At 43.2% G+C, this 26,541-nt stretch overlaps 2 protein-coding genes across 3 annotated transcripts in view; one reads left to right on the forward strand and one right to left on the reverse strand.

Moving 5' to 3' along the window:
* Window positions 1-11,742, reverse strand: part of LOC126259538 (leucine-rich repeat-containing protein 49) — a 173,209-nt gene extending 161,467 nt beyond the window's left edge. Inside the window, exon 1 of the mRNA XM_049956413.1 lies at window positions 11,448-11,742. Coding sequence (XP_049812370.1) covers window positions 11,448-11,479 — 32 coding nt within the window. The 5' untranslated portion in view covers window positions 11,480-11,742. The remainder of the gene's footprint in view (window positions 1-11,447) is intronic.
* The window catches only part of LOC126259539 (L-asparaginase-like), a 419,333-nt gene continuing 404,530 nt past the window's right edge, over window positions 11,739-26,541 (forward strand). For both annotated transcript variants that reach the window (XM_049956415.1, XM_049956414.1), the window contains exon 1: window positions 11,739-12,040. In XM_049956415.1, the coding sequence (XP_049812372.1) occupies window positions 11,877-12,040 (164 nt within the window). In that variant the 5' untranslated portion in view covers window positions 11,739-11,876. The remainder of the gene's footprint in view (window positions 12,041-26,541) is intronic.

Consider the following 26,541-nt stretch of genomic DNA (forward strand, 5'->3'; position numbering starts at 1 on the left):
GAGAATCAGATCCAAATGAACCTCTCCTCATGCCTCCCTGCCTCTCATCAGCAGATGCTAGGCTAGCAGCAAGAAGTTGTGGCAGCACTGACCGCAAGCAGAAGGGAGTGGTACAAAGGAAAGAAGCAGTAAGAATGAGGGAGCAGGGAAGCGGCACACATATTCAGCTGCATCCAGCCAGTGATGATGTATGACATCTCAGTAAAGGAATCATTTCATCTACTGAGACAGAAACAAGATTTTTCCAGTGTTTTTTTTCAAATTTCCCTGACATGTTTGAAATTCCCTGATTTCCAGAACTTGTGGCATCCCTCTTCTACAGAAACATTAACAAATCAACTCTACAAAGCAGATAATTCAAGTTAAATGTTTGATCCTAGCCAAAGCCTCTCTCTCTCTCTCCTTGTTTTTCAGGCAGAAAGTCAAGTAGTTGTTGTCTTCTGTCCATGGATTGAAGCAGTTCTCCACAATAGTCAATCGTGTGCAAACATCTTAACCTCTGCATGAGTACTGCAACTTAAATTAATTTTTAGCTGCTTACTGCACTCAAGCCTTGGTCTCCCTCTGCTACTTTTTACTCTTCACACTTCCTTCCCTTACCAAACTGGTAACTAACTGATGACTCAGGATGTGTTCGATTAACCAATCCATTATTTTTAGTCAAGATGTACCATAAAGCTCTATTCACTAATTCTTCATTAGTAATCCAATCTATCCATCTAATCTTCAGCACTTCATTTCAAAAGCTTCTATTCTCTTCTTGTCTGAATTGTTTCTCTTCCATATTTCACTCTACAAGGATACACTCATGACAAATATCTTTGAAAAGACTTTCTAACACTTAAATTTATATTCGATGTTAAAGAATCTTGTTCTTTCTTTTTTTCAGAAATGTTTTCTTACTATTACTGATATGGGTTTCAGATACCCTCTGCTTTGAACATCACCAGTTATTTTGCTGTCCAAATCACAAAACTAGTTTAGTACTTTCAGTATCCAGTTTGTTAATCTAATGTCCTCAGTATTGCCCAATTTAATTCGACTATATTTCATTACCTCTGTTTTGCCTTTGTTGATAATCAGCTTATAACCTCTTTTCAAGACACCATACATTCTATACAATTGCTATTCCAAGTCCTATGCCATCTCTGACAGAATTACAATGTCATCAACAAAACTCAGAGTTCTTTTCTTGCCAAAATTCCTTTTTGTCTCCTTTACTGCTTTCTCAGTATAAAGATCGGGAACCACTGGGGATAGGACACAACCTCACCTCATTCCATTCTCAACTACTGTTTCCCTCTCACATCCTTTGACTCTTCAAACTGCAGTTTTATTTCTGAACAAGTAGTAGATTACTTTTTGCTCCCTGTATTTATTCCTGCTATCTTCAGAATTTCAAAGCGTTTTTTTCTAAATCTACGAATGACACAGACATAGGTTAGTATGTCTTCTAAGAAAGGTCGTAGGGTCAGCATTATCTCACGTGTTCCTTCATTACATCAGAATCCATATTGATCTCTCTTGATGTCAGCTTCTACCAGTTTTTCATTCTTCTGTACATAACTCCAGTCAGCATCCTTAAGCCATGACTTACTCAACTGATGGTTCGGTAATATTCACACTTCATTGGAATATGAATTATTACATTCTTCTTGAAATTTGATTTCATCCATCTCATGTATCTTCCACACAAAGTAGAACAATTTCAATAATTCTTAAGGATTCTCATCAACTTCATGGCCCTTGTTTCAACTTAAATCTTTCATTGCTCTGTCAAATCCTCCTCGCAATATTGTCTCTCTCATGTCATCTTTGTCTACTTCCTCTTCTTTTTCTATGACATTATTTTCATGTTTGGTTTTCTTCCAGCCACCTTTCAGCTTGATTCATTCTGGACTCTTAATATTGATGCAGGTGCATCTCTTTTCTCCAGAAATCTCTTCAATTTTCCTTTAGGTGGCATCTATGTATGTCTATATAGCCTTAGATTTCTCATTTAGCAATTTCTGCTTTGCCATTTTGCACTGCCTTTCAGTCTGCCGCATTTCTATATTTTCTCTTTTTGTCATTTAGATTCAGTTTCTCATGTATTATCCAAGGATTTCTAATAGACAGGTGTGAATATTTCTGACCCATCATTTTTCTAAGTCATGGTCTCAAAATACTGTCTCAAATTATTTACAGAAGAATGGGAAAACTAGTAAAAGCTGACCTCCGGGAATATCAGTTTGGGTTCCAGAGAAAGTCAGAAATGTCCAATGCAGTACTGACCCTACAACACGTCTCAGAAGATACACAGAAGAGAAACAATGAGCATTTCTTGCATTTACAGATTTAGAGAAAGCTTTTGAAGATGTTGACTGGAATATATCCTTTGAAATTCTGAATTTGGAAGGGATAAAATACAGAGAGCAAAAACTTTTCTTCAGCTAGTACAGAAACCAGAGCACGAGCCAGGGTTGTAGCTTCTTCCAGAGGTTATTCATTCTGTACACTGAGCAAGCAGTAAAAGAGACAAGGAGAAATTTGGAACGCAAATTAAATTTCAGGAAGAAGAAATAAAACATTTGAGGTCTGTCAATGAAACTGTAATTCTGTAAGAGATGTCAATGGATTTGAAAGGTCAGTTGAACAGCATGGATAATGTTTTGTAAAGAGATTATAAGATGAATGTCCAAGAGAAATCTGTCAACATCAAATACAAATTTAAATGTTACAAAGTCTTTTCTTTGGGTATTTATCTAGAGTGTTATCTTGTATGGATGTGAAATGTAGATAATACACAGGTCAGAAACATGAGAATAGAAGGTTTTGAAAATGTCATTCTACAGAAGAATGTTGAAGCATATATGGGTAGACGAAACAACTAACTAAAAGTATGGTATTGAATTGAGAAAAACAGAACATTTTCACACAACTTGACAGAAACCGGGGACAGGTTGATACAACACAGACTGAGGTGTCAAGAATTAATCAATTTTGTAATGGAGAGGAGAGAGAGAGAGAGAGAGAGAGAGAGAGAGAGAGAGAGAGAGTCAAATGGGTGTAGGTTGCAGTAGTTGTGCAGATATGAAGTAGTTTGCACATTGTTGACTAGTGAGGAGGGAGCATCATCAAACTAGCCTTCTGACTGAAGAGAATAACAACAAAGGAAGAATTGATGTAAAATAAGGGGATGCATATTGTACCTCCAGTTAGTGCCATACACCATCTCTGGGTCAAAAAATATGCCTATGTTGTGTTGCTTCCAAAGGAAAGACTCCTGTATAGCCACTTCCAGTTGTTAAAAAAGTTTGGGGTAGAACAATATCTTCTGAGACCACAATAGAAAAGACTCAAAAAGAGTCCTTCTCTTCAGAATCCACATAATGTGACTTTTGATCAATCCTCGTAGATTTTCCAACATGACCAGTAAAAGCAAAATCATGACAACTATTTATAGACATGAACTCCTTCCCTAGTTTCAAGAGAGGAATCAAAATCACTTCTTCCAGGAGCAGGGATAAATGTCCTTCCAAACATATATTCTTAGAAGGTTCCAGGATTTCATTTGATTCCAAATTTAGTTTCAGTAGCATGCCATAGGAAATTCAGTCAGGGCCAGGAGCTGTATTTTCCATTACAGTCAAAGAAGATTCTAACCTTTGCATGGAGAAGGAACTGTTATGCATTTCTGTGTTGGTATACTGAAAGTCAACATTATCCAGTCCATAGCTACCCCGATGTTATTGGAATGCATTATCTTATTGTGCACTTGAAGTTACATTATAAAAATGTTCTATAACTGCCTGTACTATAAGACATGGTGAGTTCACTGTACGGCAACCATTGTATTTGTACTCTTCCTTCTTCAAATGATTGTGATTGATTTCCTCCTATTTCACCAGGGAACAGATTGCCTCTTTTGCTGTCCTGTGGTCCTTAGAACAGATACATCAGCACTTGTGATGTGCTCCATTCTGTCCTGGACCTCGTCTCATTATTCAAATACTGTCATCAGACTGTACAATGTTCAGTGGGCTCTTCTGAGTAACTGTTTGAGAAGGTTTGTTTTGGTGGCTGTTATTCTTTGCAGGTGTAACTAGATTGGTAAGTTACCACTCGCATAGAGATCAATACAAACTTCCCACTGAGCAGTGCTTCCAAGTGCAGGTGAGTAAGAGTATACACCTGTGGCAGAGATATATCTTGTTGCCGAGCTGAAGTGCATTACCGTTGAAGATGCATATATTCGCAGTCAAGATGAGACTCTGGGGCACATGAACCACAGGGTATTTAGGCTTGCAGAAGGAACCAACGATGAGGTTCCTTTATTAACACTCTGCAATTTTAGCCAAATGGTAGTAGGTACATTAAGCACACAGTGATCTTAAATAACAAATGAATAACTACAGCACATACTTGTAAGTGGGTGATGAGAGTGATTTTAAGGAGTGGTATGTCTCTCAAATTCTTCCAGGAGAAAATTCAATATCAACAGCCTGCTGGATAAAAAAAAGATTTGCTCTCCCTTGCAAGAGTTACTTGTAGATGAACTCCGCAAAACACCAGCTAACATAACAGATGTTAAACAGGAAAGGATCACTTTAAAAAGACACCATCATAAAGACAGCAGGGGAGGTCATTTGTTTCAGTGAAAAGAAGAGAAGTGACTGGTTTGATGACAATAACAAAGTGAATGTCCAGGAGGACACTTACCTATCTCCTGCTCAACATCCATCTTCCATGGAAAAAGAAAAAAAAGAAAGAAAGAAAGAAAGAAAAAGAAAAAAATTTCAAGAGCTCAAACAGTAATGTCAAAGTTTGGGGTTGTTTGGGGGAGGAGATTAGACAGCGAGGTTATCAGTCTCATCAGATTAGGGAAGAAGTAGGCTGTGTCCTTTCAAAGGAACCATCCCTGCATTTGCCTGGAGGGATTTAGGGAAATCATGAAAAACTTAAATCAGGATGGCTCAATGCGGGATTGAACCGTCATCCTCCCGAATGTGAGACCAGTGTGCTAGCCATTGCGCCACCCCGCTCAGTGTCATGTCAAAGTGAAACAACAGTAATCAAGAACAATAAAGTCAAACTGAAACAATAACTATCAAGAATAACTGGTGGCAACAAAGAGACAAGGAAGTTTATAAAGTCTGTCAAGTGCCAGAGTCTTGTGGCATTTTCTCACTGGAGTGTGAGAGAGATGTGGAACTGTTCATCAGGAACTGTAGTACAACCTTGAATGACAGTTCCATCAATTTTTCATGAATTTAGCAAGGCTCTGGACAGCATGAAACCAAGACATCCATCTGGACCTGACAACATCCCTCTGGATATAATTGAAAGTGATGGCTTGCTTCTTCTAATGTGGAAAATTTGTAACGTATCAGCTGATATGAAAACTCAACAATTATCACCCACTTCAGAAAAGGCTACAAAGCAGTTGAGGTAAGTACTGTAGCAATCTGTGCTCTCTGTAGCAGGTAAAAGTTTTGCTAGAATTTTGTTCAACTGCCTCCAGACACTTTCAGTGACTGTACTTCCTGAATTTCAATGTTAATTTTGATCCTCCAACAGCACTTTTGATAAGATGTGTCTAGGATGATTGTAGGAGAAATGCAGGGAACAACTTGAGTCTTTACTATTAGTGTTCTATGACATAGAAAAGGTCTTCGATACAATGACCAGTGGAGCTATGTCAAAGGTCTTAAAATGTTTTGACTGCCCTGGACACTTAGTTGCACTGATTCAAGCTCTCCAGTATGATACATCAGGGGATGTGCTACATCACAATGAAACATCTGATAATTGGCCAATTACTGAAGGGTTCAAACAATGTGCCCTCAGGTCCCCATTGTTTGTCCTTTATATCGCAGCCATGTTTTACAAGACATTGTCTGTAAACAGTGCAGGTGTAGAACTTAAATACAGATCTGACAGAGGACTATTCGGTCAGTCCACACTCCATTCTAAAAGGTTCACAACTCTCACAAGGTAACGAAACTGCAGTATGCAGGTGACAATACTTCACGAACTCATACACCTGCAGTGTTACAATTCTCTGTGAACTGTTTCAATAGTGTATATGAAAGGGCTTTGGCCTCACCATCAACACTCCAAAAAGAGGTGCGAATACAGCCAACTCCTGGGTCTGTCTTTCTAGATTACAATATCTTTATTTCCAGCACATCTCTGGAACAAGTGCATCAGTACCCCTATCTAGGAAGTGTCCCATCAACTAACTGCTCACCTGAGAAGGATACAGAGAACAGAGTACAGGCTGTCTATATTGCTTTTGAAAGTCACACACATCAGCTCTGCAGTACTGGGCAACTTTATCTACCAGCAAGACAAGTGGGTTGCTGATGGGTTAGAATGGTATATGCTGGTTGATTTGGATACTGTTATCTTGCCAAATAAGTATTGTCAGTGCTAGCCATCTGGCCAGATGTAGAACTGTACCAATTACCTCTCAGCTGTGATTGACGTCTGACTGGACTTAGTTAAGCTCAAAGTGCTGTTGTGCTCTGCCAATGAACTAATCACTTCAGAGACTTTTGTTCTTAATATAAATTTAGATAAAAAATTGTTAATCTGTGTGTTATCAGACTTCATTATTTTGCATCTCTGGGGACACTGTTTTGAATCCTTCCATTTTATGTGTTGCTGGAAGGAAGTGTTTTATCACTAACTGTGAATCTTTTTTGCTTGCAAGGACTCCCTAAAGGTCATTAAGGGTCTTCCTGAATACAGATCTCACACTACAAACCAAACTGATGGTTCAAGTAGTAGTTGTTTCTATCCTGCTCTACTGCTGCAAAATCTGGACACTATATTGCCATGACCTTAAGGAACCAGAATGTTTCAATCAACAGAAACTTAGATACATTATGCACATAAAATGGGATGGACTTGTTCTTGAGAAGGCAAAGCTGTACAGTATGGAAGCTACTATCACTAATCATGGACTGAGAAATGGCAGATTTCCTCAACAAATGTACAATGATGTGAGCACAGGTACAAGGCCACATGGTGCTCATCTGAAGTGCTATAAGGAACAATTCAAGAACAACCTACAGATACAATGTAAACAATGACCCGTGTAACTGGTAGTCTATAGGGGATCATACTTGATGGCACACGTCTACTTTGGCTGACATCTTAGATTTTGAGCAGGAATGCCAAAAGCTAGGAAATAAGGAATGTTGGAAATGCGAGGTCTCCAGGCCCAGACAAGACGTGCTCTCCACCCTCTACTGCATGTAAGTTTCATGCCAGGATTGGTCCGCTAAGTCATCAAGGGCATCTCCACACCTCACCTATGATGCAATAAAGGAAATACAGAAGAAAAAAAAAAGAAACTAGTATATTAGTATCAGTCGCTACTGCTCATGTCTCATCACTTTTCGCTCTCTCGCCACTGAGGTCATCCTTCCTGCAGAACGTGTAGTATCTTAGTAAGAGTGCCAAAATGTTTGAAGAGTGCTTGCTGTAGATATATGCTTAATGGTCTATTCTGCATTGAGTGTTTTAGCTCCTTTGTGTGTTTGTTTTGAATCTTGCCAATATTCCACAGACATATGTAAGCCATTTATCAGTGTGGATTTTCTTGCCCCTGTTCTTTCTACTTTGGAGAAATGCCTTTCGTTTCAGTGTAGAAGGGGATGTTTCTTCACTATGCTCCTGTGATGCCAAAACAATATCTCATTGTTTGACTGTTAGACTAATAATCAATTTGCGAGTAGATGTGGGCAACATAATACTTATTTCATTGCAAATGCATCTGCCAATATGGATATTTATAGCAGTATCAGTCTATGTAACAGTCTTAGATTTACATAGAGGCTTCTTTAGTGTCATGGCTGCACTGATTTGGATGTGTGTTTTGCTTCACCAAAAGAAACTGTTCACTTTTACTTTAATTTCCTGAATTTTTCACTCTGTAATGTATACTTCCATTGACACAGGATGGTCACCTCACCAATTATCATACTTTGGCGGGGCAGACATGCATTTTGCTGACTGTCCATATCTACAGCGAGTAAGTTTTCAGTTCCACTGAATGGCATTGTGGCCAGACCTCTGGCATTTGAAACACTTAACTGGATTTTATATGAAAGGTTATATCTTAATGTACATTTTCGTGATGTATGTGTATTGAAAATTAAAATGAAAACTGGTGTTTCCTCCACATATCATTTGGTTTCTCCATTATATTACCATTTCAGCCACTCATATTTCTGACTGTTCTTCCCATAACTGTCTTATGTTGATGTACTCGATGTTGCAGCATGGCACAACACCCTTGAAAAAGTTGAGGGTGTTGTGAACTTCACAAATAATTATGAAGTCAGTCAAGTTCTTTGTCCTCAGTGATTCTGCTGCTTGTGGAAACCTCTGTAAGAATGGTGCTGTTAAAGAGCCTTTTCACAGCTTTAATAGAAGCTCAAGTGGAGGCTGGGGAGAATGTCTCAAAAGCTAAGGCCTCCTCTCTTCATCAAAATAAATACAATGGTGCCCTGGTACTATTCTTTGCTTTATTATGGTTGAGTGCAAATCTGGAGGGCTTCCTTCTCAACTTTTCTTGGTATTGGGCATTAATACTTCCTGACAGTTCACCTGTGCTGCTGGGACTGTTAAAGGGTTTCATTGGATTTCGTTTCCATAAGCTGCTGGGATGTCAACTTGGGAAGAGCCTCACATAATAATCAGGCCTTCTACAACTTAAGTGTGGCAGGTTCTCCTGAGGCTGCCCACTGTTTTGCCTCAATGGCCACCCACCCCATTGCCATGGAGAACATCCTGAGGTTTTCTTCACAGTCCAGGCAATGAAGTTGAGGGTCCCATTCAGAATGGCATGCAACATTCTATCGGTGTGCTGCACTGGAGCGTGTAGTGTGTTTATTGTTAAGAAGACTGCTAGCACTGTCCAGCTCCCAGCTAGGATTCGTCACCAAACTTAGCCACCATTTGAGCTCCTTTCCATTAGCATCACCCACCAGGCATAAGTACCTAATGAAATGCTACAGATGAGATGAACATTACATCTTACCTGCTGAATATTTTGTAAGCTAACGGTGTCATGATCACGAGGTACCAATTTGAAAGTATAATAAAGGATTAACAATGTGGCTGTTTCTTTGTGTTTTATAATTCTATTGCGAATTTACATGACTGTTGAAAACACGTTACGCTCATGCTCCATATTTTAATTTCAAGCAAGCACGTCTGATGTCAGAAATAATTATTTTATTTTGATAGCTCAATACATTTTCTTTTGCAGTGACTTCAAGTTGGTGTTCTGTCAGAACAGCATATTCAGCAAAATTCCACTTCATTTCCTGGTATTGATAGTCTATATTCATCACTTTATTTATCATAAAGAAGACATGTCAAGTTGTAGACAGGCATAATTAAAAGACACTCTTTTAATTGTGCCTGTCTGCAACTTGACGCATCTTCTTTATGGTATTTAGCAATCTATCTTTTCCTACACTGCTGATATTCATACCTGGAGTTTCCATTGTTTGATTCATTACTTTATTTGTAAGACTTCTTGCATTTTGACAGAAAACTTTATGTGATTGTTTTCTCAACTGCTTGAACTTAACCAAGCTGTATTACTTCATTTTGCAAGTAGCTTTGTTGTTGGAAGTACTTAGTAAAGGACAAATACCACTATGGTCAGACTGTACTGCTTCTGGCCATTAACTATATTAACTGTGCAAAATATTTCTTCATTTGGTACAAATCCACACTGTTATAATGCTACCACATAAAAAGCAATCCATCAATCACACTTGTGTGCAAATATTCTTTTTCCTGAGTAACTTGCCAAGTTCTACACTAATGCATTCCACAGGATGTTACATCCAAGATGTGTAATACTTCTCAAATACTGATTAAATCTTCACTTTCTCAAATACTGATTAAATCATCACTTTAGCAAAAGTGTTACGTCGCCGAAATACCTGAAGTCATTGTTCACTGTGTAACTGAAATTGTGCTCCAGGTGTTTCTTGTAGCCCAACAGCAATTAATAATTGTTGTTAACATACTCTTTCACAAAGAGCCTAAATCGAAAGATAAATACAAAAGTATGTTGAAAATGTAGGATTTTTTTCTAAAGCAATGATGGACCTGGTAAGCAAATTACAATTGACAACCCAATGTTTCTTTCAGCACATGATGAGAAGGGGCCTCCAGTTCATATTTGTATGCCATATCCTAATTTCAACCTACATTATCAATGCAGCTGTTAAGCTATATGACAGCTAAACAAACCTTACACTGATCTTTGCATAGATCTGTTAACTAAAAATATATATATATTTTTTTACCTTTCAGATACAATATTGGTTTTTTTATTTCTCTTCTAATCAATCTCTGAGTCTTTGACACAGAATTTGTTATTTAGAACTTTTTCTAGAGTAAATGTCAGAATTACAAACACCTTGAACTGCAGGAAGTTAACATGCCACAGTAATAATAAACATACAGGATAAGAGTTTATTTCATACTACAGACAACAAAGTAGACTGTTAACCACGGCATATTGTGGCAACAAGTGCCAACAACATGTAATTGAAACTGTCATTCTAACTCATTCCATTTTTCTCCATTACCTTATGAGCTCTTTCAGTGTCGACAATCCACTACAGCCAATAAATTTAAGCTTAACACAGATTATGAAAAACATACTGATTTCTTTCCTTCAATGAAAATGTATATATTATCTTTAATTATATAATTTTATTTGAAATAAAACCCTCTTAATAGTTAGCCCTACTCTTTAAGCAAAATCACCCATGCAACTGAAAGATACTCTGATCCAGCAAGAAATGTAAAACTGTGTACACTAAGCATAATTTATTTAATAAAATACATGCAATTAAAAGTGTTATATTCCAATGAGCACATTAACTGTGAATGGTGCAATTGCTACTACACACGTTTATTTACTGCATGAAAGAAAAGAACTGTTATGACTGCAGATTTTAACTGAACACTAATCTCCCGATATAATTTTTCTTCTCTCTGGGATAATGTATTTGACCTAAAGAGCTTATTTTTAAACAAATTTTTGAAAACAAAGTTTGTATAATTGTGAAAGTAAAGTCGCACTGAATTTGGTAAAAGTTTCAAAGCGGTGCCACTTGAATGTTTTAATGGGTTTCTGAGAGCCCTGCAAATAACTAAAAAAACGACGTAAATGTTAGCGATAAGGAAAATGCCTACAAATTTTTAAACACTTCTCTGCAGTGAAGAAGCACGCTAAAATCTGAGCAAGAAAAAGCAGATGACTTGGGTATCAAATACCCGACTACGACAGTTTGAAGCTATAGTTTACAGTCTACTTCGAAGCACAAAATATGTTTAAATTATTTGAAACTGAGCGGTGATTGCATATTAACAACTTGCTGCATACTGTGCGGAGTTTTTACTGAGTAAATAATAAATCATACTCGTGTACGCCGTCATTATTAACCCAGTCCATGACAAACAAGTTTTTCGCATCTTTGCATCAAATCTCTTCACGTCATAATGTCACAGCAGTTCTTTAGGGGTATATATTAATAATGATTCTACAGGACTCAGCTGCCTCCAGCATTAAACATAAACACTCTATCGCCGCCATTAATGTTGTTTGTCCAAAGAAGATGCAGAAATTTGAGGAAAGAGATTTCTACACTCAAGGAGGTTCGAAAAATAAAATCTCCTTGTGTGCGACGTAGACCACTTGTGCCACTGACGAGCGTAGTACATGTAGACATCTGAGTGTCAAAAGCTTAGATTGCACTGCTAGCGTAGTGTTGGCGGAGCGTTAGAAACGATCGCTCGTGGAGACTGTGTGAAGTATCAGTTGTTAAAGATTAAGTTTGACAAAAACAGAGATGTCCTCGTCGCTAAAGAGTGCATCTAGCAATAAAAATGATGAGATCGCTTCGTCAAGTTCGTTGCTCTCTATGTCTGAGCCAGGAGCCCAACCCGAGAGTAAAGTACTCGTGTTGTACACCGGTGGGACTATTGGAATGATGAGAGATCCGAAATTAGAAAGGTGAGATAGTTTAATAGTTAATGTTAGATTAATTTACTCTAACTTTAATCAACGTTCTTATGTAAAGTTAAGTGCGAAACTTAATTTGATGACGAAGGCAGCTCAAATTATTTTAAGTGCTACAGGTAAACATGAGCTTAATAATAATCAGTTCGAGTCGTAAAACTTCGTTCTTAACTTGGATATTTTGCTAAGTGTTCAGTTAATGTTGATAGCGATGAAAATACTGTGTGTTTTTTAAAAACAGAGCTGGCTGAAAATCGTTTACTTCAAATTATTTCGAAGCGCTGTTATTAGGTACTGCAGTTCTTTTGAAACCTGATCCTTGCAGTTTTAAGTTTGCCTTTTTCTTTTGGTGGAACGACATAGGAGGACAGTATAGTCTTCGATCTTTTATACAGCAGAAACACCAACACTATCGCACTATTCAGGGATACGTCACAACATTAATTAAATGCTATTTACGTCGAAATAAATCATGATAATAGACTATAGGTAGGGTGTTTTCATATTGATGCTAAAGGACAAAGAGAGCGCTATGACCATAACCTGTTAGAAAACAACCCAGCATTTCGGTAGACGAATTTCGAGAAACCCAAATCGGATCGGAACATGTAATTTATCCCAGCTTATGAAGGGGGGGGGGGGGGGGGGGGGAGAAACAGCAGACCTGTTGCCAGTATTACTCTGCATAATAAAGATGATGTAACCTTAAAAGTTACCATACCATTACGCTCTTCATATTTTGACTCTAAATAGAGTTGTTTTGCCTTGCCCACTTATGTTAAGATACATCAAATGAATTCGCAATTGCGAATAAAGACTGCAATCAGCTGTAGAATGGAATGAGGACAATGCAAATTTGTGCCGGATTGGGACTCGAACCCTGATTTCCCGCTTATCACTAGCGGTCTCCTTACTATGCGGCTATCCATGTACGACTCACGGCCAGACCGAAACTTCCATATGTAGTCAATCATGCGTCTTACTTCGTAAGTTACTTCACACAACCGACTGAAGCGCTACATATTTGTTCTGGTTGGGAAGCCTACCGCGTCGCGTGTCAGGAGGAAGTTTCGGTGAAAGTGTAGAGGTCCATTAATCGTCTCATTTGTAGAGGTCCATTAATCATCACAGTTCGAAAGTGTGACGATTCATACCTGGAACTGCAAAAGAGAATGCACCGGGAAGAAGGGACCACACAGTACTCACAAAGTATGTGCCTTGTAGTCTCATTCAACATTCTGAAGAGGCTGTTCCTGCAGCAACGATGCTTCTCATTTAGGCTCCTAGGTCATGGCTCAATACCTTCCGTAATAGTCCACATACATGGAAAGTTGTCAACGATAAAGTGCCCTCTAAACAGTAAATGATATTGTGCAATATTGTTAAAGTTCTCAGTAGACTGCTCAAGAACATTGCACAATAATATTGTGGCTTGTGTGTTCGGATTGGTTGACAACAAAGCTCAATGCACTTTAATAAAAATTCTCGTTCTCCTTGTTTTGCGCTCATTTCCAACGCCGATGACGACAACAACAAACGGGGAATGCAAATGTGCCTAGAGACTATAGCGCACGACAGACTGTCAAGGATATTGTCAATACTGCCCAAAGACGGCGCAGTATTTCCGGGCAGCGCAATAAATTTCAAAAGCTTTTGATGTTCTCACTATTATTGCAAAACTTCTCAATCTGACACCTACACGTTCAGCATTATTGCCAGTCAGGAAATATTGCCCAGTATTATTGACGGTCTACGAGGCGCTTAAAAAAAGGGTTGTGATAGCGCTTCTTCAGATAACTAGTTTCGGAATGTCGCAAATGAATCCCACATTTGACGTGTCTCCGTTGTGAAGTAGTAAGATGGAGTAGTAGTTCGATTCTGGCTTCTTCTGCTGTCACCTTTATTTCAGAAAATAGTACTCTGAATTTGTGTTTCCACGTATGTTACTCAAGATGTCACAAAACATACAATGTGTTTTCAGTTGCCTGTGAGAGACCCAGTCGACCTTTTGAAGCGGTGTGTTTATAGGCACAGTTAATGAACACATTTCTTTAAATACATAAACCGAGACTCTTTTAACTCACAACGAAGCTGGCTGGCCATAGCCGATGTGTCAAGATTCTGTCTCTCTCTAAGTACTTCCAGAGTGTACAAGATCGGAATGTTTCTTTTATCCCATCTGGTTTCACACATGGACAAAAGACTGGTCCTTCTGATGTGCTCACCACAGAACTTCGTAACTTTTTCTTTTAGAGTATTTGTACATCGTGAAGAACTTTAATGAAATCTGACTGAGAATACTGTGCTTATGCAATTTCGAACTGTCTGAACAGAGCAAATATGAGACAGAACCAGATTAAGATTGAGCACGCAGTGTGCATGGTACTTTGAGGAAAATTTTCGCAAATTACAGTTTGTGCCCCACGAAGATATCCACTTATTGTGGACGCGCCATCAGAGACCTGCCCACACAAATGACATATGAAGTAAATAACTTTCAAGCTTGTACATGATCACTGTCTCTAGTTCTCAACATGTTAAGTCTCAGATTGGAGCAAAATCTAAAATCTTCTGCAATAACTTAGCTGTCCTGAAATGATTCTTCCACATAGTGATAACATAGCGACGTTTGCTCTGTCCGTGAGACATCGCATGTTTCACCTTCCAAAACAAATAAAAGTCGTGACCTCTTTAATTTACTGAAAAGTTTTCGTGACTTAAAGACCCACAAGCGTATATTTCATTCTGGATGCTCGGGTTTGTGTAAAGTATATTTCCCCCCTGCAGGTTCGGGGGTAAGAATAGGCCCGCGGTATTCCTGCCTGTCGTAAGAGGCGACTAAAAGGAGTCTCAAATGTTTCGGCCTTATGTGATGGTCCCCATTAGGGTTTGACCTCCATCTTTCTAAATTATTCCGAAGAGCGAGCCAATTGGGGAAGGGCGCCTTACATGGTGCACTGTATCCGTCGTGCATTAAGACCTTTAGCCAACTTTTTCGTCGTTGCAATGGTGTCCCGCTCGTTTTCCGTCTCTTGGGCGGGGATACGTCACTGGGTGCGATTCCCACGCTGCACTCTGCAGTGTTGCTTTTAACTGCGACGACGACTTTGGACATTTTTGCACCTAAGATCCAGCGCGGTAGCCAGTCCGTTGTGGTGGGGCCGCCATGTACCCTCTTGGTTGTAGCCCCCTGACAACACAGGGTTCGCTCTACTGATGCCTGCGCCGTTAACTCCCCACGTATGCCAAGGAGTAGTTGCCCGTCTCCCTGGGGCATCAGGACTCCCGGCAATGGACATCCTGCCAGGTGGCTATTGCTGCGGCTGGGTGGCGCCCGTGGGGAGGGCCCTTGGTCGGAGTAGGTGGCATCAGGGCGGATGACCCGCAATGAAGCGTGGTACATCATCTCTCGCTGGCGGCCAGCCGCCAGCAGTCTCTAAGCGTTCTCCGGCTCACTTTAATGCTCAAACGTACGATCCAACAACGTTCCCCTCTCTGGCCACGCCGTGGGAGGAGCGTAAGTCTCAGGATGGAGGTAATAGTTATTCGCCCCAATTCTTAGTCTGCACGAGAGCTGATGGGGAGTCTTTTCTATCCACAAAGCCTCAGTTCTTCGTCGAGCATTTAGAGGACAAGTTTGGGGAGGTGGAGGGCTTTTCCAAAATGCGCTCTGGGTCAGTACTGATACAAACGGCATCCTCCGCCCAGTCACGCAGGTTACTTGCTTGTGACAAGTTGGGGGATGTTAACGTTACCATTACACCACATAAGAGTTTAAATATGGTCCAGGGCGTTATTTTCCATAGGGACCTACTTTTGCAGTCTGACGACGAGCTGCACGCCAACTTAGAGCGTAGAGGTGTTCATTTCGTCCGGCGCGTTCATCGGGGTCCGAAGGACAATCAGGTTGCTACCGGTGCCTTCATCTTGGCCTTCGAGGGTGATACATTACCGGAGAAGGTCAAGGTGATGGTCTACCGTTGTGACGTCAAGCCCTACATCCCTCCCCCGATGCGGTGCTTTAAGTGCTGGAAGTTCGGGCATATGTCCTCTCGCTGTACTTCTAGCCTCACATGTCGAGATTGTGGACGCCCATCTCATCCCGATACTCCATGTGCCCCGCCTCCCATCTGTGTCAACTGCGGAGAGCATCATTCCCCTTGCTCGCCTGACTGCAAAGTCTTTCAGAAAGAGCGCAAAATCATGGAATATAAGACCCTGGACCGGCTGACCTATACTGAGGCCAAAAGGAAATATGACAGACTCCATCCTGTGAGAATGACATCTTCTTACGCAGCTGCTACAACTGTGCTAGTCCCATCAGTTTCGAGACTTCCAGCCAGCTCGATAAGCAGTAAGACTCCTCCTGCCCCCTTGCCCGTGGGGGGCTCTACCCAACCGGTTGCTCCTGCACCACCTACCTCAGGAGCAACCTCCTCCCACCCATCGAGGACGTCTGTCCCTGCTTCTCAGCCGGAGAAGCGTCTAACTTCCCAGGGTTCCACCAGCGGGAAGGATGACGGCCGACAGTGGCATAAGTCCTCACCAGCGGCCGGGCGTAGGGCTTCACGATCCTCCTCCGTCCCGGAGACTGAATCGGTGAAGCCTTCCCAGCCGGTGAAACCCAAGGTTCAGCGAGAAAAGTCCAAGAGAAAGACCTCCAAGGCCAAAGAACTTGCGGTGGCACCAACCCCACCGCACCATTCGCGCTCTGCGTCTGCGGATGCAGTCGAGATTCTAGCGTCCGCTGAGGACCTTGATCTCGCTGGTCCTTCAGACACCATGGATGCCTCTCGTACGGGTACTGAATCGGTGGCAGTGAGTGAACAAGCGGCGTAAATTGCCTTCCCAGTCCTTCCACGCCTTCTCAGCCATGGACAATATCATCCTCCAGTGGAACTGCGGCGATTTTTTCCACCATCTCGCTGAGCTCCAACAACTTATCAGCCTTCACCCTTTCTTCTGCATTGCTCTTCAAGAAACTTGGTTTCCAGCAATGCGAAACCCCGCCCTCCATGGCTATCGGGGTTATTATAAGAACCGGGCAGCATATGAAAGGGTGTCTGGTGGCGTCTGCCACTATGTCCTTCACACTCTGCACAGCGAGTCTGTCCCTCTCCAAACACCTTTCGAGGCTGTCGCTGTTCGGGTGTGGAGGCCACAGGCTGTTACCGTCTGCAGTCTTTACCTTCCACCGGATGGTGATGTCTCGCTGCATGTCCTGGCTGCGCTGATAGCCCAATTGCCGCCACCTTTCTTGCTATTGGGCGATTTCAACGCCCATAACCCTCTGTGGGGTGGGTCAGTGGCAACAGGTCGAGGCGCCATCGTTGAGCATTTATTGTCGCAGCTCAATCTCTCGATTTTAAATGATGGTGCCTTCACACACGTCAGTGTGGTGCATGGCACATACTCCGCCATTGACCTTTCAATCTGTAGCCCTAGCCTCTTACCGTCTGTCAGCCAATGGAGTGTGCATGACGACCTGTGTGGTAGTGACCACTTTCCGATCTTTCTGTCACTACCACAGCGTCACTCTTCTGGGCGCCCTACCAGATGGGCTATGAATAAGGCTGACTGGGCCTTGTTCTCCTCCATTGCCGCTCTTGAGCCTCTCTCTAATGACGACATTGATGCGGTGGTTCAATCGGTCACCACCGGTATCGTTACTGCCGCCGAATCTGCCATTCCGCATTCCTCTGGGTCCCCTCGGCGGCGGACTGTGCCTTGGTGGTCGCCTGAGGTCGCTGCAGCGATTACAGATCGCCGGCGGGCGCTACAGCGTCACAAGCGACATCCCTGCATTGAACACCTGATCACCTTCAAACGGCTGCATGCGCGGGCCCGCCGCCTTATCCGCCAAAGCAAGCAGGAAAGCTGGGAGCGGTACGTGTCCACCATTGGCCTCCATGTCACTCCAACACAGGTCTGGGCCAAGATTCGACGCGTCTACGGCTATCGGCCACCTGTCAGCGTCCCTGCGCTCTCACTGAATGGAGCAGTTTGTACTGACTCTGACGTCGTTGCAAACCACTTAGCAGAGCATTTTGCTATGAGTTCCGCTTCTGCGAATTACCCTCAGGCCTTCCGCTCCATTAAAGAGCGGATGGAACGTCGGAGCCTTTCATTTCGCACCCACCGTCCAGAATTCGTACAATGTTCCATTCAGTGAGTGGGAATTCCGCAGTGCCCTTGCCGCTTGTCCTGATACCGCTCCTGGACCAGATAGCATCCACTGCCAGATGCTGAAACACCTCTCAGTGGACTGCCAGCGACGGCTCCTTGACCTTTACAACCGTATTTGGGTCGCGGGTGAGTTTCCGTCGCAGTGGCGGGCAAGTATCGTTATCCCCATTCTGAAACCAGGCAAGAACCCTTTGGAGGTGGACAGCTACCGCCCCATTAGCCTCACCAACGTTCTTTGCAAGCTTCTCGAACGGATGGTGAGCCGGCGCTTGACTTGGGTACTGGAGTCTCGGGGCCTTCTGGCTCCATCTCAGGGTGGGTTCCGTAAAGGCCGCTCCGCTGCCGACAATCTGGTGAGCCTGGAGTCGGCCATCCGTACTGCCTTTGCCCGCCGTCAGCACCTGGTCGGTGTCTTTTTCGAGATGCGGAAGGCGTACGATACGACATGGCGTCATCACATCCTTTCTACGCTTCATGGATGGGGTCTTCGGGGCCCTCTGCCGATCTTTATCAGAAATTTTCTGTCGTATCGTACCTTCCGCGTGCAAGTCGCAGCCTCATCTAGTTCCACCCACGTCCAGGAGAACGGTGTGCCACAGGGTTCTGTTTTAAGTGTCTGCCTGTTTTTAATAGCCATTAACGGGCTCGCTGCGGCCGTGGGAAATTCTGTCTCTGCTTCCCTGTATGCTGACGACTTCTGCCTTTATTACAGCTCTACTGGCATTGGAGCTGTTGAACGTCAGCTACAGGGTGCTATCCGCAAGGCGCAGTCTTGGGCTGTAGCTCATGGATTCCAGTTTTCGGCAACCAAGACCTGCGTAATGCATTTCTGCCAGCGATGCACTGTCCACCCGGAGCCGCGGCTTTATCTTGCCGGCGAACTTCTTTCAGTGGTGGAATCACACAGGTTTTTGGGGGTGGTTTTCGATGCCCGGTTGACTTGGCTGTCTCATATCCGGCAGCTTAAACAGGCGTGTTGGCGGCATCTAAACGCTCTGCGATGCTTGAGCCACACCTGCTGGGGCGCCGACCGATCAACCCTGTTGCGGCTCTACCAGGCGTTAATCCAGTCCCGTCTGGATTATGGGAGCCTGGCTTATGGCTCAGCATCCTCCTCTGCGTAGCGGGTGCTGGACCCAATACTACACAGCGGGATCCGACTTGCCACTGGTGCCTTCCGCACCAGCCCTGTGGACAGCATCCTTGTTGAGGCAGGTGTCCCTCCACTGCGGTTACGACGCCAACAATTACTGGCTGCTTATGCTGCCTATGTTTTTAGCTTGCCCAGGCATCCAAATTACCGTGTCCTGTTCCCGCAGTCAGTTGTCCATCTGCCAGACCGTCGGCCCCGGTCGGGTTGTCCGATCGCCGTACGCGTCAAGGAGCTTCTCTGCGGGCTTGGGTTTTTCCCTGTTCCACCTCCTTTCCGGGCGCCTCTGCGTACACCCCCGTGGTGTGTTCCTCGCCCTTGCCTTCGGCTCGACTTGGCACAGGGTTCGAAGGACTCGGTCCCTCCAGAGGCCTTCCGCCGCCGCTTTTATTCCATCCTGGCCACGTATCAGGGCTCTGGAATTGTTTACACCGACGGTTCGATGGTTGCTGGTCGTGTCGGGTATGCGCTAACTCTAGGGGACCATTCCGAACAACGGTCCTTGGCGGCTGGCTGCAGCGTTTACACTGCTGAGCTAGTCGCCATCTTTCGAGCCCTAGAGTATATCCGCTCCTGCTCAGGTGAGTCCTTCGTTATCTGTAGCGATTCCCTGAGCGGTTTACGAGTTCTCGACCAGTGTTTTCCTCGTTCTCGTCTGGTGATGGCTATCCATGAGTCCCTGCATACTCTTGCGCGTTGCGGCCGCTCTGTGGTCTTTGTGTGGACCCCCGGTCATGTTGGTATCCCGGGCAATGAACATGTTGACCGCCTGGCGAAAGAGGCCACGAGACAACCGTCCTTGGCTGTTGGCCTCCCAGAGACTGATTTGCGGGCAGTCCTCCGCCGAAAAGTTTTTGCGCTTTGGGACGCTGAATGGCGCGATCGGATCACGCCCAATAAACTCCGTGCCATTAAGGAGACGACGACTGTGTGGCGGTCGTCCATGCAACCAACCGCAGGGACTCAGTCGTCCTTTGTCGGCTCCGCATTGGCCACTCCCGGCTAACAGTTATTTACTGCGCCGGGAGGACCCTCCTGTATGTCGCTGCGGGGCGGCTTTGACAGTGGCCCACATTTTGTTGGCCTGCCCCCTTTTAGCTGTGGTCAGGCAGACATTTGCGCTGCCTGATACGCTCCCTGCCCTTTTATCTGATGACCCTGTTATGGCTGCCTTAGTTTTACGTTTTATTAGGGCAGGGAGTTTTTATTCTTTAATCTGAGTGTTTCTGTTTTATTTTATTGTTTTGTGTTGATTCTGGCCTTTGGCCTATGGTTTTAAACTATGTTTTTAATGTGTTTTCGGTGGTTGGCTTTTCCCTTTCTTTTGTTCCTATGGTCGGCCAACCACCGTCACACTCCGTGTGATTTTCTTTCGTTTTGTCTGGTCCTTGTCTATGTTTCTTTTGTTCTGTGTTGTCTGTCTCCTATTCTGTTGAACATTTTTTATTCTCTGTGGGTATTTTTAGTATTTTGGAAAAAGGGACCGATGACCTCTGCAGTTTGGTCCCTTTAATCCTTAAACCAACCAACCAACCAACCAACCAAAGTATATTTAATGTCGCGGTTTCTATGTGTGTTCTGAGAGCTGCGTCCCCAGGTTTCACACATTTTCAGTACCGCTCTGAAATTGCCGTCATTCTAGTCTGGTTCGATGCTGCCCAGCTGTGTAGACCTTCTGTCATTTGTTTTCCGAAATCGTATTTTATGACTTGCCAAAAGCAGGATGGTTTCTACTACGACCGCAAATCTTGGTCTGGTGTCTTTTATTTTTAAGTGCGGAGACCCATATCATTAAGATTTATCGTGCAAAATGATCCATGGAACATGAAACTAACTAATACAAGGTAGTTCAAAAAGTACTTTAAAAATTCATATGAATTTATTGAAAGAATATATGGAGCTGGGAGCTGGGTTTAGTGTTATTTTGTAGGGAAACACAAAGTTTTTTTACTTTAAACTTAAGATGATGTATGTGGCTTTCGTTGGTTATCCTGCACATATCCTATCAGAACTGAGTTTCTTTCCAAACCTGCTGTAGCATTGCCGGTATAACTTGCTCAGTGGCGGCGTAAATTCTTGCTCTAAGGTCAGGTAGATAAACCGGCACAGGAGTCACAAACACTATATCCTTGACGAATCCCCATACAAAAAAATCAAATGGTGTCAGATGTGGGGAACGTGGGGTCCATGCAACTGGCGCATCACGGCCAATCCATTGACCTGGAAAGCAGTCATTGAGAAAATCCCAGACGTCAGCCAGGTAGTGGGGTGGTACACCATGTTGCATGAAGTAAACACTTCGTTCTTGGTCATCCTCATCGACCTATGGTATCAAAAATTGTTGTAACATATCCAGGTACACCATCCTGTTGGTGGTTCTCTCACGGAAGAAAAGGGATCGTATACTTTGCTCTTGCTCAATGCGCGAAAAAAAAAAAAAACCGGTTTAGGGCTATCACGAACATGTGTCAGTGTCTGATGTGGATTTTCACTGCCCCAAGTCCTACAGTAATGTGTGTTAACCATGCCACTTAAGTGAAAAGTCGACTCGTCAGAAAATATATTGTCCAAGAAATGGTCGTCCTCATGAAATCGATTTAACATATCCGCACAGAAGTTCTTGCTAGCAATTTTATCAGCGTCTTTTGTCAGTTTACGGTCAAGAGGTCTGTGATTTATGTAAGCACCAAGTTCAGATTTATCAAAAGTTCAGTCAAGAGAGGAAAACGTACATGGAACTTAAACAGATTTTTCATAGTGGGTTCTCTATTAATGCAGTATTAGTTGTTGATGTGATTCATCAGCATAATCTAGATGTGCATGTTCGTTTCATTTTACAACTTTACACAAAAATTTCTGTAATACCGCCTCCTGCTCTGTAGGTAGCCAACTGACCGTCTACAATGGAGACAAAACATTCCGCTTGGTCAGGTACAATGAAGCACAATACAAGTGTGCCAGATTCCTCGGGAACAGGTCGTTACTGCCAACATAAACAACTGTCGCTTAAACAGTGATCTTCATTAAGTCAGAAGATATTTGGCATTCATACCAATGCGTTTCCAAAATCATGCGTGGATGTCGGGAATTATACTTCGTTGATTTCTCCAGTGGCTATAATAAATGGTAAAAGCATAGCGAAAGTAATCATATTATTCGTCAGTTCATGAATTAAGAACAGGCTATACTTACACTACTCAGATGCGTAATTATGTAAGTCCGCTTAAATATTCTGGAATAGCGAGGAAATGCCGAAAAGTGATGCCTCCGAATTTTTTTTTATGTGAAAATTCTTAAAGCTTTATTTACAAAACAAACGCTGTTAACGTTCTAAATCTTTATTCTTCTTGTCTACATATTTGAGTCCCTCTGCCACTAGAGGACACACAATTCTAACATGGTAGTGTGTAATGTAAGTGCGTGAGAAACAGGACGCTGTAATCGAATTTCGAAATCGAAGAGTTCGGTCACACATGGCGCCTCCTTTCCTTCAGTATGCCAATGCCACACCACATAAGAGAGCTAGGACATTTGCAACAATCAGACACCTTGGATCCACTGTCATCGATCATCCTCCACACATTTCCGAGTTGGCCCCATACAATTTTCATCTGTTTCGAAAACTTAAAGAACACCTTAGAGGACTTCACTTTGATAATGATGTAGCTGTGCAAGCAGATCTGAGGTTGTGGACCCTCAACTAACAAGGGAACCTCCCCATCGCACCCCCCTCAGATTTAGTCATAAGTTGGCACAGTGCATAGGCCTTGAAAAACTGAACACAGATCAATCGAGAAAACAGGAAGAAGTTGTGTGGAACTATGAAAAAAATAAGCAAAATATACAAACTGAGTAGTCAACGCGCAAGATAGGCAACATCAAGGATACTCTGAGCCCAGGAGCGCAGTGGTCCCGTGGTTAGCGTGAGCAGCTGCAGAACGAGAGGTCCTTGGTTCAAAAAAAATGGTTCAAATGGCTCTGAGCACTATGGGACTCAACTGCTGAGGTCATTAGTCCCCTAGAACTTAGAACTAGTTAAACCTAACTAACCTAAGGACACCACACACATCCATGCCCGAGGCAGGATTCGAACCTGCGACCGTAGCGGTCTCGCGGTTCCAGACTGCAGCGCCAGAACCGCGCGGCCACTTCGGCCGGCTCCTTGGTTCAAGTCTTCCCTCCAGTGAAAAGGTTGGTTCAAATCTTCCCTCCAGTGAAAAGTTTACTTTTTTTTATTTCGCAAAGTTATGATCTGTCCGTTCGTTCATTGACGTCTCTGTTCACCGTAATAAGTTTAGTGTCTGTGTTTTGCGACCGCACCGCAAAACCGTGCGATTTGTAGACGAAAGGACGTGCCCCTCCAATGGGAACCGAAAACATTTGATCGCAAGGTCATAGGTCAATAGATTCCTCCACAGGAAAACACATCTGATACATTCTATAAGACACTGGTGACGCCATGTGCGTCACATAACAGGAAAATGTGTCGACCCACCTAACTTGTACACTTGGCGAATGGGTAAAAAGATTCTTCTACCTTGCCCGATTTAGGTTTTCTTGTGGATGTCATAATCACTCCCAAAAAAGTGATGAAAACATAAGAGTTTATCACATAAACTACAACAAATGAATGCAACAGTTTAACAGTCGCACAGTTTTCCCTGTGCTCTGTCAAAACATATGTTTTTAACGTTTACAATTTTTTCCGTTTAGGTGTAGCGTCCCCACACGGCGCAGTTACCTCGCATCGGACGGACGGACGGACAGATAATAATTGTCTGAAAATAAAAAATAAAACTTTTCACTCGAGGGAAGACTTGAACCTAGGACCTCTCGTTACGCAGCTACTCACGCAAACTACGCGACCACGGCGCTCCTGGGCGCACAGTTGCCTTTATGTAGCCCATCTTACGCATGGACTACTCAGTTTGTGTATTTTGCTTATTTGTTTCACAGTTCCACACTTCTTCCTGTTTTCTCGATTGATGTGTGTTCAGTTTTTCAAGGCCTATCCACTGTGCCAACTTATAACTAAATCTGAGGGGGGTGCGATGGGGAGGTTCCCTTGTAAGTCAAACGTTCTACAGTGAAGGTCTCAACAAACTAGTCTCTCGTTGGGAGAAATGTGTTCGTCACCAGGGTGACTATGTTGAGAAATAAATACGTAGACAGAAGAATAAACGTGTTGACTGTTAATAAAGTTTTATTTAAAAATATTGAATAGTTTTCACATAAATGCGGAGGCACTGCTTTTCAGCACGCTCTCAGAATGTTCAAATAGGTCTATTGCCAGATGGCAGCGTGGCTCTCAAAATACATACTGCATGCTGTCTATCAACGTCACTTTATTGTGTGTTACATGCTACGCATCTGAACTTTTAGTATTTCGGTCTTAAATTGTACGCTGATGAGCCAAAACATTATGACCATCTGCATCATGACTTATTTTTCCGTTTTCGAACCGAAATACATCACTGATTCTGCGTATCAGGGGTCCAATAGTTTGTTGCCAGTTTCGCGGAGGTATGTGGTTTTAGATGTCGACGCACAGGTCATGTAATTCGCGTAAGTAACGGGCCACTGACATCTGTACGCAGTGATGGCGCCGGATAGCTACCCAGATGGGTTCCATAGGATTTACACCAGGCGAATTCGGTCGCCGAGACACCAATGGATAATTATATTGCTGAAAGATATAGCCGTCGGGGAAGACGTCAAGCATGAAGGGATTCAAGTGATTCGGAGCTATTAGCGTGTCTTCGGTTACTACCACAGGTCCCATGAAAACCTAGAAGAATGTCTCCCATAGAATAATGCTGCTCCCACCAGCTTGCGTCTGTGGCGTGTTCCACGTTTCGAGCGCCGTTCACTTCGAGGACGGCATTTGTGAAGACGACCGTCGAACTAGTGAAGCAAAAACGTGATTCACCCGAAGAACCGACACGTTTCCATTGATAGACTGTCGAATCCCGGTGGTCCCATGCCCGCTGCAATCGTAACTATGTTGTTAGGTCAACAAGTGATCACGTTGGGGTGGTCTGCTGCGGAGCTCCATGTTCAACAATGTACAATGAACGGTGTGCTCCGAAAAACTTGTGCTTGCATCAGCATTGTGCTCTTTCGGCAGAAATGCCACAGATCACCATCTGTCCTGCTTTACAGAGCAGACAAGCCTCCGAAGCCCACGTTCTGTGAAGAGTCGTGGACGTCCAACCTTGAGCGCCTAGTGGTAGTTTAACTGTCCTCCTTCCGTAGATGCTCGCGACAGTAGCACATAAACATTCGACCAACTTTGCCGTTTTCGAGAAACTCCTTCACAGGCTCTGCGAAATAATGATCTGCCCTTTGTCAAAGTCGCTTTCTCAGTGGATTTCCCAATTTGCAGTTCATATCTTGCCTAGGGTGATCCCCCGTACATGTCTGCTTCGCTTACATACAGGGTGATCAAAAAATTTGAAAACTTGATAAACCACAGAATAATGTAAATAGAGAGTTAAAAATTGATTCACATGCTTGGAATGACATGGGGTTTTATTAGAACCAAAAAAAAAAAAAATAAAAATAAAACGAAGTTCACAAAATGTCCGACAGATGGCGGTGGACAGCAAAACGTCAGTGACTGCGCATGACAATCATGTATAAAAGGAACTGTAATGAGAGAGAGAATCAGATGCGCCAACAGTCGCAGCATGTTGACGTTACCTGAAAAGGCGCTTTTAGTGAACCTGTGTTATCAGAATGGGGAAAGTGCTAGTTCAGCGTTAAGATCCTATCGCCATAGGAAGGGGATTCGAACGGGTAAAGGTACGTTGACAAATGCAGCTGTGGCGAGAATGATTTCGAAGTTCGAAGCTACGGGTTGTTTAGACGATAGACCCCGTAGTGGCCGACCGAGCACAAGGCGTAATGCTGCTGAGACAGTTCAGAAAGAAATGCCGACTGTAGCGGGTTCGTCTATGCACGGGGAAGTCAGCGCTCGTGCAGTCGCACATCGCACCGGCATTCCATACATTACTGTTTGGTTGGCACTTAGGCGTACCCTCCGATGCTATCCGTACAAAATCCATCGGCATCATGAACTGTTACCTGGCGATTTAGTGAAGCGGACGGCATTTGCGGTGTGGGCGTTTCAAAAGATGGCGGAAGATGACGATTGGTT

The sequence above is a fragment of the Schistocerca nitens genome, chromosome 5 (assembly GCF_023898315.1).
Source record: "Schistocerca nitens isolate TAMUIC-IGC-003100 chromosome 5, iqSchNite1.1, whole genome shotgun sequence".
NCBI classification, from domain to species: Eukaryota; Metazoa; Arthropoda; class Insecta; order Orthoptera; family Acrididae; genus Schistocerca; species Schistocerca nitens.